General features: G+C 43.6%; 1 protein-coding gene across 1 annotated transcript in view; it reads left to right on the top strand.

Annotated features, from left to right (window-relative positions):
- The window catches only part of GPX7 (glutathione peroxidase 7), a 32443-nt gene extending 19323 nt beyond the window's left edge, over window positions 1-13120 (top strand). The window contains exons 2-3 of the mRNA XM_033917027.1: window positions 8572-8833; window positions 12484-13120. Coding sequence (XP_033772918.1) covers window positions 8572-8833; window positions 12484-12647 — 426 coding nt within the window. The 3' untranslated portion in view covers window positions 12648-13120. The remainder of the gene's footprint in view (window positions 1-8571; window positions 8834-12483) is intronic.
- The last annotated feature ends 6039 nt before the right edge of the window (window positions 13121-19159 follow it).

Raw genomic sequence — 19159 nt, 5'->3', positions numbered from 1 at the left:
ACTAATAGTCCATCGTGTATTTGTTTTGCTTTGTATACCTTTTGATTGGGGGGTGGATAAAGTGTGCATGAGTTCTCCTTGGTCTAGATGTGTTTTTCCTGTTTAGGCGGTTTTAGAACAGAACAAATGCTGTCCACAGATTGTAAGAGTTGTCTATCTGCTTTTAATTTATTTCCTTCTATACACCTGGTCTTTGTAGATGCCACTCTGCTCTCTGCCCCTTCCAGCCGAGGCCTGCTCTTGCCGCTCCGACTCTCCTGCTCTCTGCCGCCCTTCCCCGCAGTGAAGGAGCAGAGAGCAGAGCTAGTGAATCTAGCCGGGGTAGTGTCAGCGAAGGGGAAGAGGCTGCTGTCGCCGGAGATCGCCCTTCCCTGGGAGAGCAGGAGAGTCGAGGCCAGTAAAAAAACAAACAAACAACCCAGCGAAAACGGACACCAAACGCATGCGCAGACCATCTACAGGGAAAGCAGATGGTTTGCGCATGCGTCAGGATCGCACACTAGCGATCCGTGTGGTCGGAGGGGGGCGTTCCTCCGATCGCCCTCATTTTAATTTTTTTGGGTTCATGAATTGGTCGGGCCTGCACAGATCGGGCACGGAGAGTCAGGTTAGTGAATCTAGCCCTTTGTACTTGCGGGCCTGCCAGGTGATTTTCAAGGTGAGACTCCCTTTGAAAATGCTGAGGTGAATTGATGCCATAAGAGCTCTGCGCCTGCAAAATACATGAGATAAAGTATGCAAGATAAAGCAGGCAGAGGGATTTCAGGCAATGAAACTCCCGTGCAGGCTTGACTGAGCCTACCTCTGACAGTGCCCTTTTTCCCTGCGGAGAGAGGGAATCCGTTTTCAAAGGTTCCTCCCCCCCCCCCCCCCCCCCCACACAAACAAATAAATGCAAACTTTATAATGCAGGAGAATCTCAGCCTGAGTACTTATTCTGCCCAGACCACATATTTAAGAATTAAAAGTGGTTATGATCTGTAATGAATGTGATAGTTGTGCAGACTGAATGGACCATGCAGGCCTTTCTCTACCATCATTTACTACATTACTAATCACGCATCGGTCATGAAAAAAAAGAGAAAACAAACATTCTCCGAACAGAATAAACTATACTGCTGATAATGTCCTGACCTGACAAGCACCAGGGGGCGATCTTGTCTTACAATCCGTGAGAGCTGGGAAGAAAGGAAAAATGGGGGAAAAAAAACCCCAACTCAGAGAAGCAGGTTTTTGGGCTGATTCAGAAATTTCTTTATTTTTTTTTCTTACTACAAACCAACAGAGCAAATCCTATAGGATGTCAGGCCCTTATTAATACATAACCCTTTGCCTTGCAAGTTCTGTGAGGGAAATGAGGTCCCTAGTGAAATTCTAAAAGAAATCTTAAAGTAGTTATTCCTAGACTGACCTCACAGCAAGTTGGGTTTTCAATATACCGTATCCAAAGTGAAAATACATGGGTTAAATATGCATATACTGGGTCTTGCAGGCATCACAACTGGTGATAACAGGATGTTGCATTGGATACACGCTGGGATTTTTTGAGAGGATAGAGTGGACTTTTAGTTGGCAGAACTCAAATTGTAATACATAGATTACTTCCCAGTTAGGGGATTGAGGAAAAGAAAATCTGACAACTAAACTGAAAGCTGGCCATTTTAGTCCAAGGGTGATATTCAGCACTTAACCCCCTAAGCTAAGCGGCCAAATCAAACAACATAAAACTCAGTCCTGTCTTTATGCAGTGTCCCTTAGGTGGTTAGGTCCTGAATATCACACTTAACCACATAAGAGGTAGATGGCCACATAAAGTGGACATGGCTCAGCATTGAACGTCTGGTGAAAATGCCAGCGTCAACTAAAAAAAAACCCCACTCGCTGCTGCTGGCTAATATCTACCCCTAAATGTACGAGGGTCCTTCAAAAAGTTTCTGCACTTTCAAATTTTCACACTCAACCAAAAAAAAAAAAAAACTTTTCTGGTGGCATTAAGAAGTTAGTAGGACGCTGGGGAAAACGTATCGCAAAACGGGGTGATTATGTTGAAAAGTGATGTAATTTTGGTTCTGAGATATTTAATAGTGTTTAAAAAAAACCCAAAAGTGCAGAAACATTTTGAAGGTCCCTTGTATAATGCAAGCACCTGCCTTTTTGGCAGGAGGCTGCATTGTCCAATCTCAATGGCTAGAATGACAGCCTTGGAGGTGCAGGAGGCAGTCAGAGAGGGAAAAACTTTTTTTTTAGATATATTTGAAGCAAGAAGCCAGTAATAGAATCAGTTGGACTGATGATAGGTAAAAGGTGCACTGCTTCTTCTCCTCCCTCAAACTCATCTCTAGGGGATTTATTCTTACCGGGTTCCAGCACTTCCTGGAATGCATCATCTCTGTTGGATCCACCCCTCCCTTTAACCCCTTTCTCTGTCAGCCAGCACTGCTGGAGAATTAAAGGGGCCTCTTTCAGAAAATTTATAAAAGGAATGATAGGGCAATTAAGTGCAGCCTTGGCCTGTTGTACTATTCCCTATCACCTGCACTTCTGATGTGTTTGCAGCCTATTTGCTAGATTTTAAAGCCCTATTTCTTTCCCTAGGCATGGGCATTGGTTTGGCCTAGGTTGGGTTAACAGCAGGGTTTGTGAACGTGACAGAGTCTTGCCTGTCACACTATGTTAACAAAATCTGTCAGCCACAGCAAGAACATACTTCAAGCTATTTGGCTTTCACTGAGCACCATACTTTAAAATTTATGGAGTTTTTATATTGTATTTGACAGTGTGTATTAGTGTATTAATCCTCTACGGTGAAGTTTTGAAGATTAAATTCTTGAGAATTTTACTCCCACGGATTAAATTGAGCCATAGCAAGAAGCCAGAAGGAATATGTTCCAGCAGTTTAGCTGAGCAAATGTCTAAGTAATAGGATTTTATTTTTGAGAGCCTTCTCAACCACCCAGATACATCTTCAGCAGAGAATTCCTTCCAACAGCTATCAACCGGTATCCCTTCTTTCATGTTGGCATTTGGGATATCCATCTTCCAAAATATGTGTAAAAGACACTCTTACTTTTTTTTTCCCCTTGAAAGTAACACATTAAACTGTCTTCGACAGGTTTAAAGGTGTGAATGGATTTATTATTCTTAGGCCATCCTGCTTTTGCTTTCTCTCACTCACCACAGTTGTCAGGTAACTGAATTGTGTAACAAACCAAGGCTGTTATCACTCTCTTTCGATACCCTGCCCTGCATTTTTTCAATGCCTTCTCTATACTCTGTATCCCCACCCAATCCATTTTCATGTATATTTACCCATCCCCTGAACTACTTGAGGGACTCTGCTCTTCAAATGCTCACGCCTCAATAAGAACATAAGAATAACCTTAGTGGGTCAGACCAATGGTCCGCCTAGCCCAGTATCTCGTCTTCACAGAGGACAATCCAAGTCACAAGTACCTGGCAAAAACCCAAATAGTAGCAGCATTCTAGAGCTGAGATTGTGATGTCATAATTCCTCATTCCACCAATGCCTAAGAGCCAAACTCATCAGTGATGTCACAATGGCTTGACTGTCCTATACTTGGCTCACATAAGAATAGCCTTACTGGGTCAGACCAATGGTCCGCCTAGCCCAGTATCCCGTCTTCATGGAGGACAATCCAAGTCACAAGTACCTTGCAAAAACCCAAATAGTAGCAGTATTCTAGAGCTGAGATTGTGATGTCATAATTCCTCATTCCACCAATGCCTAAGAGCCAAACTCATCAGTGATGTCACAATGGCTTGCCTGTCCTATACTTGGCTCACATAAGAATAGCCTAACTGGGTCAGACCAATGGTCCATCTAGCCCAGTATCCTGTCTTCACGGAGGCCAATCCAAGTCACAAGTACCTGGCAAAACCCCAAATAGTAGCAGCATTCTGTGCCACCGATCCAGGACAAGCAGTGCCTTCTCCCATGTCTGTCTCAACAGAAGTTTATGGACTTTTCCTCCAGGAACTTTTCCAAATATTTTTTTAAACCAGCTACATTAACTGCTCTTACCACATCCTCTGGCAACGTGTTCCAGAGCATAACTATTCTCTGAGTGAAAAAATATTTCCTCGTCTAATGCTGGCTTGCTTGGCCAGATGAAGGGGTGGGGGAGTACGAAATGGTTGGAGAAACAGGAAGAGAATCAGACAAGCTTTCATGGCTCTGTGTTTGTCACATTTCAAATCTTTCCCTTCTCCCATCCTCTTACGTCTACTTCAGCATCTGGCACTGTCCCTTCCCAATGTCTACCTCCCTCCATCCCCAGCACCTGGCTTACCCTCTGTTCAGCCTCTGCTTCCCTTCTTCCCTCCCTTCCCACTGTTTGCCTCCCTCTCCAGCATCTGCTTAGCTATCTCTCTCCTTCTCCCCTCCCCAGACCTGTCTTTGGCCCCTGCCCCTTTCTCTCTCTCCCCAGCCTCTGAATTACATTTATAATGTGCTGCGAAAAACATTTGCTTCTTTTAGTGTGCCGTAGCTTAAAAAGTTTGAGAGACACTGCTGTAAAAGTTCATAGCCATGTAAATAACTACAGTATTGGGGAGCAAAGTGGTTAAAGCTATAGCCTCAGCACCCTGAGGTTGTGGGTTCAAATCCTATGCTGCTCCTTGTGACCCTGGGAAAGTCATTTAATCCCCCCATTGCCCCAGGTACATTAGATAGATTGTGAGCCCACCAGGACAGACAGGGAAAATGCTTGAGTACCTGAATAAATTAATGTAAACCATTCTGAGCTCCCCTGGGAGAACGGTGTAGAAAATTGAATAAATAAATAGTGTGAAAAGTTTCAGCCTCTGATCACCAGAGCTGGTATTGTGACATCATAATGCCTCATTCCACCAATGCCTAAGAGCCAACCTCATCAGTGATGTCACAATGGCTTGATTGTCCTGTACTGTACTTGGCTCACTTCTACTACATTTTGATTTTTAGAGTGGTGCAGTGGTTAAAGCTTCAGCCTCAGCACCTGAGATTGTGGGTTCAAAGCTACGCTGCTCCTTGTGACCTTGCACAAGTCACTTAATCCCTCCATTGCCCACTAGGACAGACAGGGAAAATTCTTGAGTACTTCAATAAATTCATGTAAAACCATTCTGAGCTACAGTATAGAAAATTGAACAAATAAAGAGTCAGTGTTTTCCTCCAGGACAGAGATATTTTCTCTCAATAATGCTTAATACATTCTTCCTTGCTGTATTGTACACTCATATAGCAATAATTCAATGAACTTTGTGAACCTCCTATTTGCACTAATTTAGGAAACTCTCTGAACCTCCTGTTTCCACTGGTTTATTTTTCCAGCAGGAAACAAACAAGCCAAGACTGGAAGTCATTTAAGTCTTAAGCTAAACAATTCACTTAATACTGTGCAGTACATTTTTTCATTAATGCCAACTCCTTAATTTAATGGATGAAATAATTGGTGGCACTCGGTGAAGTACCACTTCTCAAGGGCTTTGTCTGGCAGCAGAAGCCTCCTGGAATTGTACAACCATAACAAAAGAGAAAATAAAGATACTTAAGAACATAAGCATTGCCGCTGCTGGGTCAGACCAGTGGTCCATCATGCCCCACGGTGGCCCCTTGGTCAAAGACCAATGCCCTAACTGAGACCAGCCCTACCTGCATACATTCCAGTTCAGCAGGAATTTGTCTAACTTTGTCTTGAATCCCTGGAGGGTGTTTTCCCCTATGACAGACTCCAGAAGAGCGTTCCAGTTTTCCATCACTTTCTGGGTGAAGAAGAACTTCCTTACGTTTGTACGGAATCTATCCCCTTTCAATTTTAGAGAGTGCCCTCTCGTTCTCCCTACCTTAGAGAGGGTGAACAACCTGTCTTTATCTACTAAGTCTATTCCCTTCAGTACCTTGAATGTTTCGATCATGTCCCCTCTCAATCTCCTCTGTTCGAGGGAGAAGAGGCCCAGTTTCTCTAATCTTTCGCTGTACGGCAGCTCCTCCAGCCCCTTAACCATTTTAGTCGCTCTTCTCTGGACCCTTTCGAGTAGTGCCGTGTCCTTCTTCATGTACGGCGACCAGTGCTGGACGCAGTATTCCAGGTGAGGGCGCACCATGGCCCGGTACAACGGCATGATCACCTTCTCCGATCTGTATGTGATCCCCTTCTTTATCATTCTTAGCATTCTGTTCGCCCTTTTTGCCATTGCACATTGCGCGGACGGCTTCATCGACTTGTTGATCAGAACTTCCCTTTCCTGGGAGGTCTCTCCAAGTACCGCCCCGGACATCCTGTATTCGTGCCTGAGATTTTTGTTACCGACATGCATCACTTTACACTTATCCACGTTGAACCTCATCTGCCATGTCGATGGCCATTCCTCGAGCCTGATGATGTCACGTCGCAGATCTTCGCAATCCCCCTGCGTCTTCACTACTCTGAATAACTTCGTATTGTCTGCAATTTGTATGGGTTAATTTCGTACACTGTACTGTTATTTTACTATGGGCTCCTTTTACTAAGGTGTGCTAGCGTTTTTGGCGCACGCACAAAATTACCACGCACTATTCCGTGCGGTACGCTTCTAGAATAACGCCAGCTCAATGCTGGCATTAAGGTCTAGCGCGTGCTATTCCACGCGTTAAGTACCCAACGCGGCTTAGTAAAAGGAGCCCTATGTTTTAGATTGTAAGCCACCCTGAAGGTTTTTCCCTAGGGCGGAATGGAAAATTTAAAATAAACTTGGAAACTTTCCCTGCTCAAATTGCGCCCCTAACCCCACCTGCTTTGCCTGTAGGTGTTCCGATGTGGGCGCCATTAGGTGCCTTGCTGATTTCCACGCGGAACGTTAATCATTTTTTAAGTGTTTTCAAATTGGTTTTTAATGGTGTTTTCAATTATGACACAAATTAGGCCAATTAAAAAAATGTTTAATGTTCTGCACAGATATTGACAAGGTGCCACCAATCCAGGTGCCTAGCCTTAGATGCCTTTTACAGAATCAGGGCCAATGACTTTAAGAAGTAATAAAAACGTCTTTAACCTGATCCGAGTTGCTACCTGTAACCAGAGCAATGTTACCAAGGCCCCAGGGCTATGTTCTCTACCAAGTGATGTTAAAAAACAATCTGCCTCTGGAAGTTTGTACCAGCTACTAATATTTGCAAAAGTCTTTGGCCTGGATGCACTAAAGATACCGACTGGATCGCTGCTGGCCAGTTCTCTGGCCGATTCTCAACGAGTAATCGATGCGTTATCAAGTTTGCATGCAAGTGATTTGCATGCATACCCGACAGATCAATTGCTCAGTGAGCGACTGACACATGCACAGAGCCCTAACAGCCTGTCACTGCTGTCAGGGCTTCTTTATTTTTTTTATAGCACAAATGTAATTACCCCATTAAAAAAAAAAAAAGAATAAAGTCCTCACCCGCGCTGATGCCTTTCCCCAACACCCCCCCCCCCCACGAACTGGCACCATGACCCCCCCCATGACAGTGAAAATGGCAGAAGGGATGCCTACTCCCTCCTGCCTGGCTGAATATCCCCACGCCATGCCCCCACCTGGTCCTGCCACCCCCCCTGCACCACCGACTCCCCCGAACCAATCCCTTCCCCTTCTCCAAAAATAGGCAAGAGGGATGCTCACTCCTTCCTGCCATGCCCCCCCCCCTCCCCCCCGAACCACTGTCCCCTCCCAAACTAAAAAAAATGGCAGGTGGAGTTGTGTGTGCAAGTTTGGAAATATGCCCAATATGTGCATGCAACTTAATTAAAGAACAATCCAATTAGTGCTACTTGTTTAAAATTTATTTATTTGGCTTTATTAACCACCTTTATGAAAAGATTCACCCAAGGTGATATACAGCAAGTACCACTACTACTATTAATTATTTCTCATACAAGAGCTTACAATCTAATTTAGACAGGGTTGGAGTGGGGGAGATTATGGTAGAGGAAATGATACAGTGGGTCTAGGTATCTGACATTTTAACATAGAATAGACAGTCCCTGCTCAGAAGAGCTTACAATCTAATTTAGACAGGACATTTCAGGGTTGGGGAGATTAAGGTAGAGGAAATGATACAGTGGGTCTAGGTATCTGACATTTTAACATAGAATAGACAGTCCCTGCTCAGAAGAGCTTACAATCTAATTTAGACAGGACATTTCAGGGTTGGGGAGATTAAGGTAGAGGAAATGATACAGTGGGTCTAGGTATCTGACAGCAGTGAGTGGGACTGAAGAGGTGAAAGCAGTTTCAAAAAAGTGGGCTTTTAGCTTGGATTTGAACGCTGCCAGGGAGGGAGCACGACGTATCGATTCAGGCAGCCTGTTCCAGTTCGACCTAAAACTTACAATTTTGGTTAACAGCATAACAACTGTAAAATGACCAAATATAATGAACAAGGTAAACTCAAAATCAGCAAATTGAAACTTAATAATAGGACTTCCATGAAACAATTTAAAAAAAAAAATATTTATTTAACCGCTCTGAAATTCAATAGCACAGATACAATACAATGGCAACATAATACTTATGAAGTGCTGAGAAGTTTTTCATTTTCTTCTTCCTCCCTAGATATCACTGGTGGTGAATGTGGCAAGTGAATGTGGATTTACCGAGAGCCACTACAAGGCCCTACAACAGCTGCAGAGAGATCTGGGCTCTTATCATTTCAATGTGCTGGCATTCCCATGTAACCAGTTTGGGCAACAGGAACCGGGCAGTAACCAAGAGATTGAAAGCTTTGCCAGTAAGAACTTTGGCGCCACATTCCCCATGTTCAGCAAAGTAGCTGTCACCGGCATGGGTGCCAACGCTGCTTTCAAGTACTTAATTGGTGAGTTAACAAGTGTTCTAAGAATTTAGGGGCCTTTTACCAAGGGGCATTAAGCCTTATTCGATAAATGAGGCCTTACTTGGTAACATAGAAACATGATGGCAGATAAAGGCCAAATGGCCCATCCAGTGTGCCCATCTGCAGTATCCACTATCTCCTGCTCTTCCTATTGGCTAAGGCTTTTTACACTTGCATTGTGATGTCATAAAGCTTTATGGTAATAGAAACACGAAGGCAGATAAAGGCCAAATGGCCCATCCAGTCTGCCCATCTGCAGTATCCACTATCTCCTGCTCTTCCTATTGGCTAAGGCTTTTTACACTTGCATTGTGATGTCATAAAGCTTTATGGTAATAGAAACACGAAGGCAGGTAAAGGCCAAATGGCCCACCCAGTCTGCCCATCTGCAGCATCCACTATCTCCTCTTCTCCCTAAGAGAATTCAGACACTGTCTTTGTCTCTACCACCTTTTCCAGGAGACTGTTTCACACATCTATCACCCTTTCTGAGCCTATCACTTCTTAACTTCATCCTATGCCCTCTCAATCCAGAGCTGCCTTTCAAATGAAAGAGATTCGACTCATGCGCATTTATGCCATGTAGGTATTTGAATATCACACTATTATTGGGCAGTCTAATATAACAGTATTAGCACAGGTTAAATAGCACTGGTTTTCTCATGCTTCCAACCAGCCTTCTTTTTAGTTTTTATTTACTGTAGTCCTTTTATCACACCGGGGATCCTCAGATTACCATCTGAGCAAGTAGATCATAAGATCATTTATTTATTTATTTTGATATTTATTCCGTTCTCCCAGATTACCATCTAAGCAAGTAGATCATAAGATCATTTATTTATTTATTTTGATATTTATTCCGTTCTCCCAGATTACCATCTAAGCAAGTAGATCATAAGATCATTTATTTATTTATTTATTTTGATATTTATTCCGTTCTCCCAGAAGCTCAGAACGAGTTACAAGAAGACATTCACAATCGTTTGAAAACAGACTAGTCATTCCTCACCGGTTCCCCTTTTCTTAGGTGTGTGGATTCGTATACTGTCATTAATTAACTATATCTCATTCTTATTTCATCGTTTGTTTCAATAATAATCATATGTTTTTATAATCAAGACTTAGCTTAATCAATGGCGTTGCTGCACCAGTTCCCTTCTGACGCGTTTCTTCAGAGATTCCAGGATTCTGTAGGAATTATCAGCCCAACTTGGGCCTTCGAGGGAGAACTGGCATTCAGGCTGCTTAGGCCTGTGAGGGGAACCGATTGGGGTGTAGCCAGGCACAAGTATCAGTCTTCTAATTACAAGCACACTGCCCGCCACAACAAGTTCAGAAACGGGTTAATCTTCACGAATCTGAAATACACTGGTTCAATATATCCAAATAGGACCATCTCTCTCCAGCATGCTTTCTTTCACTTTCTGCTCCCTCTGACGCAACTTCTTGTTTAGAGCAGTACAAGGAAGGTCCTGGAGTTCGCCTAAGTGAATGGCTGCTGGGTCGCACCAGTAATGCCAGTTGGAGTCACTGTGGTAGAAGCAAGGGAGAGAAAAACAGAGATATGTGTTGGGACAGGGGTTGAAGTGGAGGAAAGGGAGTGAGCCAGCCAGGGATGCCGGTTCGTGAGTGGCCAGAGTGTACCGGTTTTCTGTGTGCCTCGGGGGAAAAAGTAGGTGGGCCTGGGCCCACCCTTGGCTATGTTCCTGGTTTAAATATCAAGGTTTAGGGTTTCCAGAGAAAGGGCACAACATGCATACTGAAAGAAAGAAAGCATGAAACAACAATAAAAAAAAGAACTTTAGAGACAGGTTGATCTGTTCTGTGGTTGAGCTGTACACATATTAGGTAAAAATAGAGTGTGGTGATTAAGGCACAGTTGCGGCATCCCCGTTGTCTTTTCCCATTTGGTTAACATATAGTTATTATAGTTTATTAAAATTTGATTAAACGTTTAACATAAAATTTCAAAGTGTTGTACATTAAAATTTAAAATAAACAAAAACCGTACAAGATAGACTAACGTGGGGGTGGGTGGGGGAAAGGGTATAACAAAAAGGATAGAAGGGGCAAAATTACAATTTAAAAAAAATAAAAACAGAGGATAAAAACAAGGGTAGGATTGGGAAATCTTTAAATTTTAAAAAGTGAAGATAAATTAAAAAAGGCATGGGATAAATCAATTGTAGGCATCTTTAAAAAGAAAACATTAAATTTATCCAGACTTTGTTCTGCTCTTAAGTATAAAGGAAGTGAGTTCCAAATTACCGAAAAAATGTATGCATGGCGAGTGCCAATTATTTTTAGTGAAGGGACATTAAGAGTGTGTTGAGATGTGGACCTTAGAGTTCTGGGGAGATTTAGAGCTCAGGGTGGAAGGAGGTACCTGGAATGGAATCCCTGGATTGGGAGGGAGTATTCCCTAGCCAGCAGCAGTGCATAGGGGGTGCTGAAAGGGAAAGTCAGCCACAGAATAGAATAAGGCAGGGCTGCCCAAGTCTGGTCCTCGAGATCTATTGGCAGGCCAGGTTTTCAGGATATCTGCAATGAATATGCATGAGAGAAATTTGCCTGCACTGCCTTCTTGGTATGTAAATCTCTCTCATGCATATTCATTGTGGATATCTTGAAAACCTGGCCTGCCAATAGATCTCGAGAATCGGATTTGGGCAGCCCTGGAATAAGAGAAAGAAAGTTATCTAAAGGTTGGGAGAGGGGAACTGTGGAAAAGTTTAGTAATTCTAATAAGACGAGTTCTCCTAGCCCCCCCCCCCCCCCCACACACACACACACATACCAGGAGTACAAGCTTAAAACAGCCTTTGGGGAAAGGAAGAAAATAACCTCATACCTGGGAAGCCGGCGTAAGTAGGGTTACCAGACTATGCATCTGGTAAAGGAGGACACGTGGCTCCGCCCCATTCTGCCTCACCTCCCAACCCCAGCCCCACACAAACCTTGTCTCTTCGGGGTGACCCGATCTTACCAGCTTTTCAAAACCCGGACAATCATCTGAAAAGAGGACATGTCCGGGTAAAATCGGACGTCTAGTAACCCTAGGCGTAAGGGAGGTAGGTTAGCCCCAAAAGGCTAAAGGGGAGAGAGCAGAAGTGCTCTCTGTGTAAAGCCCGAAGCCTGCAAGGGAGAGAGAGATCTCCAGGGCAGCACAATGCGAGAGAGGCTTGAAAGCAAACAGACTTAGGTTTTGCATTTTGACAACGTAGCAGGAAGGAAAGCTTTCAGCCTCAAGGAAAGAAAAGAGGCCTGAACAAGGTACTCGCAAAACATCTGATTTTGTTTATTTGTTTGTTGTTGGAAAAGTGTTCGGAGGCTTTGCAGCCGAGGGAAGGCCCACAATTGCCATCACCTGTGGTATCTAAACTGCCACAAAGCCAATTCATTTGGGTGCTATGTAAGACTGGTTAGACTGGAAGAGATTACAAATGGCTTCAATCCCATGATGGTGTAGTCCCAATTGGAGTTGGCTTTGAATAATCTGGGAAGCTGCACTGTGGAAGGAAACTGGTTGTTCCTCTCCTCTTTTATAAAAACTTGTCTTGATAGCAGAGCATTGTTTTTGTTTCATGTGAGATGTCTTTTTAACGTATGTCTCTGCATTTTTGTCTTTAAAGAATCCTCTGGAAAGGAACCAGACTGGAACTTCTGGAAGTATCTGGTGGACAAGGATGGGAAAGTGGTAAAGGCCTGGGGATCCAGTATTTCCATTGAGGAGATAAGGCCCCACGTCACAGAACTGGTGAGGAAACTTATCCTCAGAAAGAAGCAGGAATTATAACAGTGAACAGCAAACATGTCACTGTGCCCCTAGACAGAAATCAGAGCAACCAGACGGAGCAGACGTTCAGTTGTAGAGAGGTGTCAGACTTATCCCTTATTCTAGAAGTAAATTGTTCCCAAGGATAAGGTCTTTCTCCACGATATGATATGAATGTTTTGTTCCACGAGTCCCTGGGCTTGAAACCATTGCTCTGCAACAACATTTCTAATGCAGTTTCCTGAGATAATCAGAAGTTCCTAAATGGACCACGTCAATATCTGTCATCCCGCTCATAGATTTATGCAAGATCCATTCTTTTAGATTAATCTTTTACAAAATGTACAAACGAAATATTCTGTGGCATTCAAAGTTCTCTTGTAGGCCCTGGATCCCAGCCATGATTCCCACTGAGGAGTTCGGGGGAGCCGAAGGAAACCTTCAAGACCTTAAAAAATGGACACACAACAAATAAACGAGATACTGTAACTACATTTTGTTCTGGGATTTCTAAAGGATATTTTCTTACACATAAATTCTATAAAGGTGGGCATCCAAATTTACGCTTAGCATGCAAATTTGCACATGCAAGTTGTAGATTAAGGTCGATTGTGTGTGCAAATTAATTTAATGAGCAGCTAATTGGTGTTAACGAGCAATAATAGGCCATAACTTACAGTGCACAACTACCCTTAGTTGGTATTCTAGAAGTTGCAACCAGAATGGTGTGTAACTTCTACGGGTGTGGACATGAGAGGAGCTTGGGTGGTCAGGGGCATGCCCAGGTTACAGAATACTATCACGCATGTAACAGACATCTAATCCAATCTGGGATTTATGAGTTGTTCTATACCTACAGAGGTTCAACGCGACATACAGTGCAGTTTATGGAGAGCAGTTTAGTACAGAGCGAGGAAGGTTAGATATACATTACAGTACAAGGAAGCACTAGAGATACATCAAGATCTTTGGGGTTCTTTGAAGTAGAGATTGTCGCACCGTGCAATACAGAGGAATAAATACAACAAGGGAGTTAATATGGTACGATGAAAGATGTCATAAGGTAGATAGAGTCTGTTACCGTCATTAACTAATGGTTAGCTGAGTACTTGGTTCCTTGGTGGTAATGGATGAAGAGTGGTTCGGCGCGCCTATGCACCTGGGAGTCTGTTGAGCAGGGGTCTCCAAAGTCCCTCCTTGAGGGCCGCAATCCAGTCGGGTTTTCAGGATTTCCCCCATGAATATGCATGAGATCTATGTGCGCGCACTGCTTTCAATGCATATTCGTTGGGGAAATCCTGAAAACCCGACTGGATTCGGCCCTCAAGGAGGGACTTTGGAGACCCCTGCTAAGTCAGTTAGGCGTTGATGGATGTTGGACTTAGTTGCCGGTAGAGTTCATGGACATCAGGTAGACGTGTGCACTTAAGTCATCCATTGAGCTGGTGTAAGTGCTTATGTCTATATTGGCTCATGTAATTGGACACTTATGTATTCTTTAGTATAATGACAATTTATACTTGTAATTGCTGTAATAGAATTTCCACGTAGGGCTCAATTCTGTAAAAGGCACCTAAATCATAGGCGCTTAGCAACGTGGTGCTTAGTGCATGCCAATCTTAAGTTGGGTGCTGTTGTGCCTAATGATGACGGTATTTAGGCCAAGAAAACCCTGGCATAAATAGGGGGCGCCTAAGGTTCATACACCTACCAGCCCCCAAGTCCACTTTAGGCTCCTAGGTGCAAAACACCCCACAATCCACCTGTGATCTGCCCCCTAACCCCGCCTACTTTCTGGTAGTTGCCTTTGGACGAGGCGCCTTCGTGAAAGTGGTAGGCGCCTACCTTCCAATTAATTTTAATCTAAGCCAATTATGAGCTGATAATTGCTCGTTACTGGCACTGATTAAGCTTTCTAAATAATTAACCCCAACCCCCTTTTTACTAAACCGTGATAGCGGTTTTTAGCGCAGGGAGCTGCGCTGAATGCTCCCCGCGTAGCTCCCGATGCTCATAGAGTTCCTATGAGATGAGCGTTGGGAGCCGTGCGCAGCATTCGGCGCGGCTCCCTGCGCTAAAAATCGCTATCGTGGTTTAGTAAAAGGGGGGTTAGGTGTCATTTACGGAATCAGGGCCTTAGAGTGTTCTATCGGGGTGCCTAACTTTAGGCACGCCGATATCGGTGGCTGCCGATCACTTGTCAATAACGCGACTTGTCAATAACACTTGTCAATAACGTGTACAGAATTGCGCCTTCAGGAGAGATAGGCACCGGAAGTGTAGGCCAGCCCAAGAAATGTAGGGTTTTCCAGGCCTACGTTTCAGGCACCTGTTTTTGTCGTGAATCACGTGGGTGCTTTACGGCGCTTAACGCCACTTCCAGCGTTAGCCACGCTCATAGTGGCATTACGTGTCATAAAGTGCCTATATAGGTGTGATTCCAGTGCCTTGTATTTAGGTGCTAGTAAGCACTTTAGCTTTTATGGGGGATTTTTGCCATGTTAAATAGTGTTTGCCGGTGTCAGGTCAAAAGCACGCCGGGACAAAGGCGTGCGCAGACAATTGAGCGCAGCGTGGAGGTGCACGCCGAAGAAAATTACTGTTTTTAGGGGCTCCGACGGGGGGGTGTGGCGGGGAACCCCCCCACTTTACTTAATACAGATCGCGCCGCGTTGTGGGGGGTTTGGGGGGTTGTAACCCCCCACATTTTACTGAAAACTTCACTTTTTCCCTGTTTTTCGGGAAAAAGTTAAGTTTCCAGTAAAATGTGGGGGGGGGTTACAACCCCCCAAACCCCCCACAACGCCGCCGCGATCTGTATTAAGTAAAGTGGGGGGGCTCCCCAACAAAAAACCCCGTCGGAGCCCCTAAAAACAGTAATTTTCTTCGGCGCGCGCCTCCGTCTTGCGCTCAGTTGTTGGCGTGCGCCTTTGTCTTCCACAATTATGTCTATGAACCGCGTTTGCCAATTAACAGGTGCCAGGAGGGCACCGTTTGTAGAATTTCCCCCTTAGCACATAACCCAACAGTATTCTTAAGTTATGCATACAAAAGTGAGATCCACCCATCCCCTATCCAAGCCCCATCGCACAGCTAAAACCCCTTGTGCACGATTGAATTGAGCGGTAACAACCAACGGTTGCAGTTAATTGGTTCCACGTAGGATTTGCTCAGGCCTCTTGCTCAGAGTTGTTCTATAAAGATGCGCATACAACTGAAAAGAAGGCATGGCCATAGGAGGGTCCGTGTTAGAGAATCTGGGGGATGCATGTCTAATATGTTTGATGTTTTATTAACATTTGATATACTGCTTAAGCATATTACAGATCTAAGCAGTTTACAATAAAATACAGGTACTTAGAACTTCCCTATCTGTCTCGAAGGCTCACAATCTAGAAAAGATATAACAAAATTCCAAGAATTGTGAGGGAAAGGTAATCAAATAATAAAAGAAATAAAAGGAATTAAATTAAAAATATAAAATAAGTTTAAGAGATTGGCGATTGAGCAAAATAAATTCCAGTCTGGTGCTGTCCAGTCATCAATCCGGACCAATAGAGCGCCACATCTGCAAGGAAGGATCGACACAGAGAAGTGATGCTGGGCTGTGGGGCCGTCTCTGCCAGAGGGGCCTAACAGCAGAAGGCAAAGAAACCAGGAAGAAGAGGCAGGCCACCAAAGGTCATCCGACCTACTGCACACCATCCAGGCAGGCCCCACCGATGCAAGCCAACAACACAGCCTCCGTCAACTGTGCTTGGTCCCGGCCCGCCAGAAATCTCTGGTGCCGGAAGGAAGGAGCCAACAGTGCAGCCATCAGGCACAACGCAATCCTGCCAGCATGAAAGGGACACTGCGGTCCCCAAGAACCATTCCAACTCAGTGCCCGATGCAAGCAGCGGCATCCACAGTGCAGCCAACAAGCAGAAGACGAGAAGAGAGAGCGCAGGGCAGAACTGGGCCCAAACACAGCAGCCGCTCCTCACAATCACAACCTCGGCATCCAAGAGAGAAAAGAAGAGCTGCGATCCTGCAACGATCCTCAGCCGTCACCAAACACAGGTAGGAAAGGCCTCGGCTAAAGATTAACCGTTCGAGGCCTTTAGGTTCTATAACGGTTAAACTCCAGGGTAAAATTAAAAGTAAAATGAACAGAACCACATAAAACTATAAATAAAGCAGATGAAAGTTACAAAATAAAGTTAAAAACAGCAAAATAAAACTAAAAATTAAAAAACAAAAGAGGGAGACACTGAAGCCCAGGTCTTAATTGGACAACGTTCTAAAAATTCACACCGGGTCTCGATTGGCGTAAATCCTCACGCAGAAAGTTGGGCACGGAACCCAGCACTACTTGCCATTGTATCCTTTGTCCTGCTCGTTAGATCATATTAAATTAAAACTTAGGGCTCCTTTTACGAAGGCCGCTCGCACTAGACGCTAACGCCTCCATAGAGCTTGCGTTAGTATTTTCCGTGTATCGTGCAATAAAAACGCTAGCACACCTTCATAAAAGGAGCCCTAAGTTATTGTATGAAGCTGTTAAGAGCATTGGATGTCAAATCATCAACTTAAATTGAATAAGGTTAAAACAAAATTATGTTTATTAAATCTTCCTAATATGAATTGTGAAACTAAAGTATTAACCATAAATAAGATGGGTTATCCACTGGCTAAAGTAATAAGAACATTAGGAGTTCATTTTGATCACAACCTTTCACGATTACCTCAGGTCAACTTGTTAATAAAAGTTTATTTGGTCTTTTCTGGAAACTTAGAAGGATTAGAAAGTACTTAGATAACGATCAATTCCGCCTATAAGTACAATCTTTAGTTTTGTCTCAACTGGACTATTGCAATGTCACCTTTTTAGATTGCCCTAAATTTATAATTTAAAGAAAAATTACAAACGCTTCAGAATACCGCCATTGGATTAATCATCAGACTGAAAAAAAGCGATAAGATTACACCTTATGTATGAGAATTACATTGGCTTCCTAAAGAAGGGAGAATACTTTAGAAATTCTATTGCAATCTAAATAAAATACGGTTTGGAGAAACTCCTGATTATATGCCACATCTCGTTGAATTTTCTAATAATCCATCTTTGAACCTACGAAACAATGATACTTTTGGGTATCCAGTCAACAGGAACATTAGATTCAATAGAACTTTTAACTCCATATGGGTATATCAAGCCGCAAAACTGTGGAAAGCATTATCAATTAATATTAACCAGCAATCTAATTTTAAATGTTTCAAAAAAGACCTATCTATTCCATGAATTTGTTACTAATAATTCTTAAATATTGTAACACTAGTTTTTTTAATTTTCATCACCATAATTACTTATGGAAACCGCTGTGAACTTCATGGAGATATTAGCGGTATACAAATTGTATTTGTGTTCTATAACCAGTGCCCAACCTGTAGCACCATGTACACTTCTCCCTCCGTAATCGCGGTTTCGGCACTCGCGATTTCACTTATTCGCAATTTTTTGTCGGCTGACTCCGCCCCCAAAGCATCATCATTAAACTCAGGTTCTCATAGCAGGAACAAATAGATAATAATATATAATGAATTTTAAAGGAGAAGAATCCCCAGTGCTAACAAGAACTCAGAGAGAGACGACCGAAACACCAGGTTGAATACGACAAAAAAAAACAAAACACACACACGCTCCAGGAAAGTAGCACAAAAAAGCCTGATCCGCCAGTGCCACAAATTTTCTACCTCAGGTCCTCAAAAGTAGCCCAATTTGGGGGGAAATACTCCCCACTGGCAACACTAACATCAAGACTCGTAGGACACCGTCCCTATAAAGGAGGCGAGCGGGGTGGAGTGGAGCAGTTGGTTTAGAAGCAGCGCGCGGTCTGTAATTGAACAGCTACCTTTGGACTTTAGTGGATTGAACAATCTATTGGCTCCCTCATTTTTTTGGACACCTCCCTCACTCGTCTTTCTGATTGGCTCTTTAGGTCTTTGCTCCGCCTTATAGTGTAGTCTGCACCGCCCAAGCGTTTCCACTCTTCTCTGTTCTTCTCCGCTTTGGAGGCAGCTTTCCCTGACCAGCATTCAAAAGTTAAGTTTGGAGTCTTTTGCTGAGGGGAGGGGATTCATAGCAGGTGTGCAGGTGCAGTAAGTTTATTTAAGCTCCCATACCAATTCTATTAGCGCTGGGGATTCTTATTCGCGGTTTCAATAGCAATAATGATGTCACTTTCTCCAAAACCGCAAATAACATATTGAAAAGTTATTCGCGGTTTTTTCCATATTCACGCCTATAGCCGGAACGTATCCACCGCGAATACGGAGGGAGAAGTGTATAGAATAGTGCTCGGTGTGAATTTTTTTTGTGTGTGTGCTCACATTTGGGTGCCATATATTAAATCTAGTCCTAAGCGGGTTACACGCCTCTCCTATAGAATACCATGGAGTGTGTGGTGCGCACTTACACCTGTAACTCATTTTCTTACGTGTAAATGCCAGCTTTCTATAAGCAACAAATCATAAAATCAACACTGCCCTAA

The sequence above is a fragment of the Geotrypetes seraphini genome, chromosome 12 (genome assembly GCF_902459505.1).
Source record: "Geotrypetes seraphini chromosome 12, aGeoSer1.1, whole genome shotgun sequence".
NCBI lineage: Eukaryota > Metazoa > Chordata > Amphibia > Gymnophiona > Dermophiidae > Geotrypetes > Geotrypetes seraphini.
Note: the sequence above shows the minus strand (reverse complement) of the source record. Positions and strands in the feature narration are given on the sequence as shown.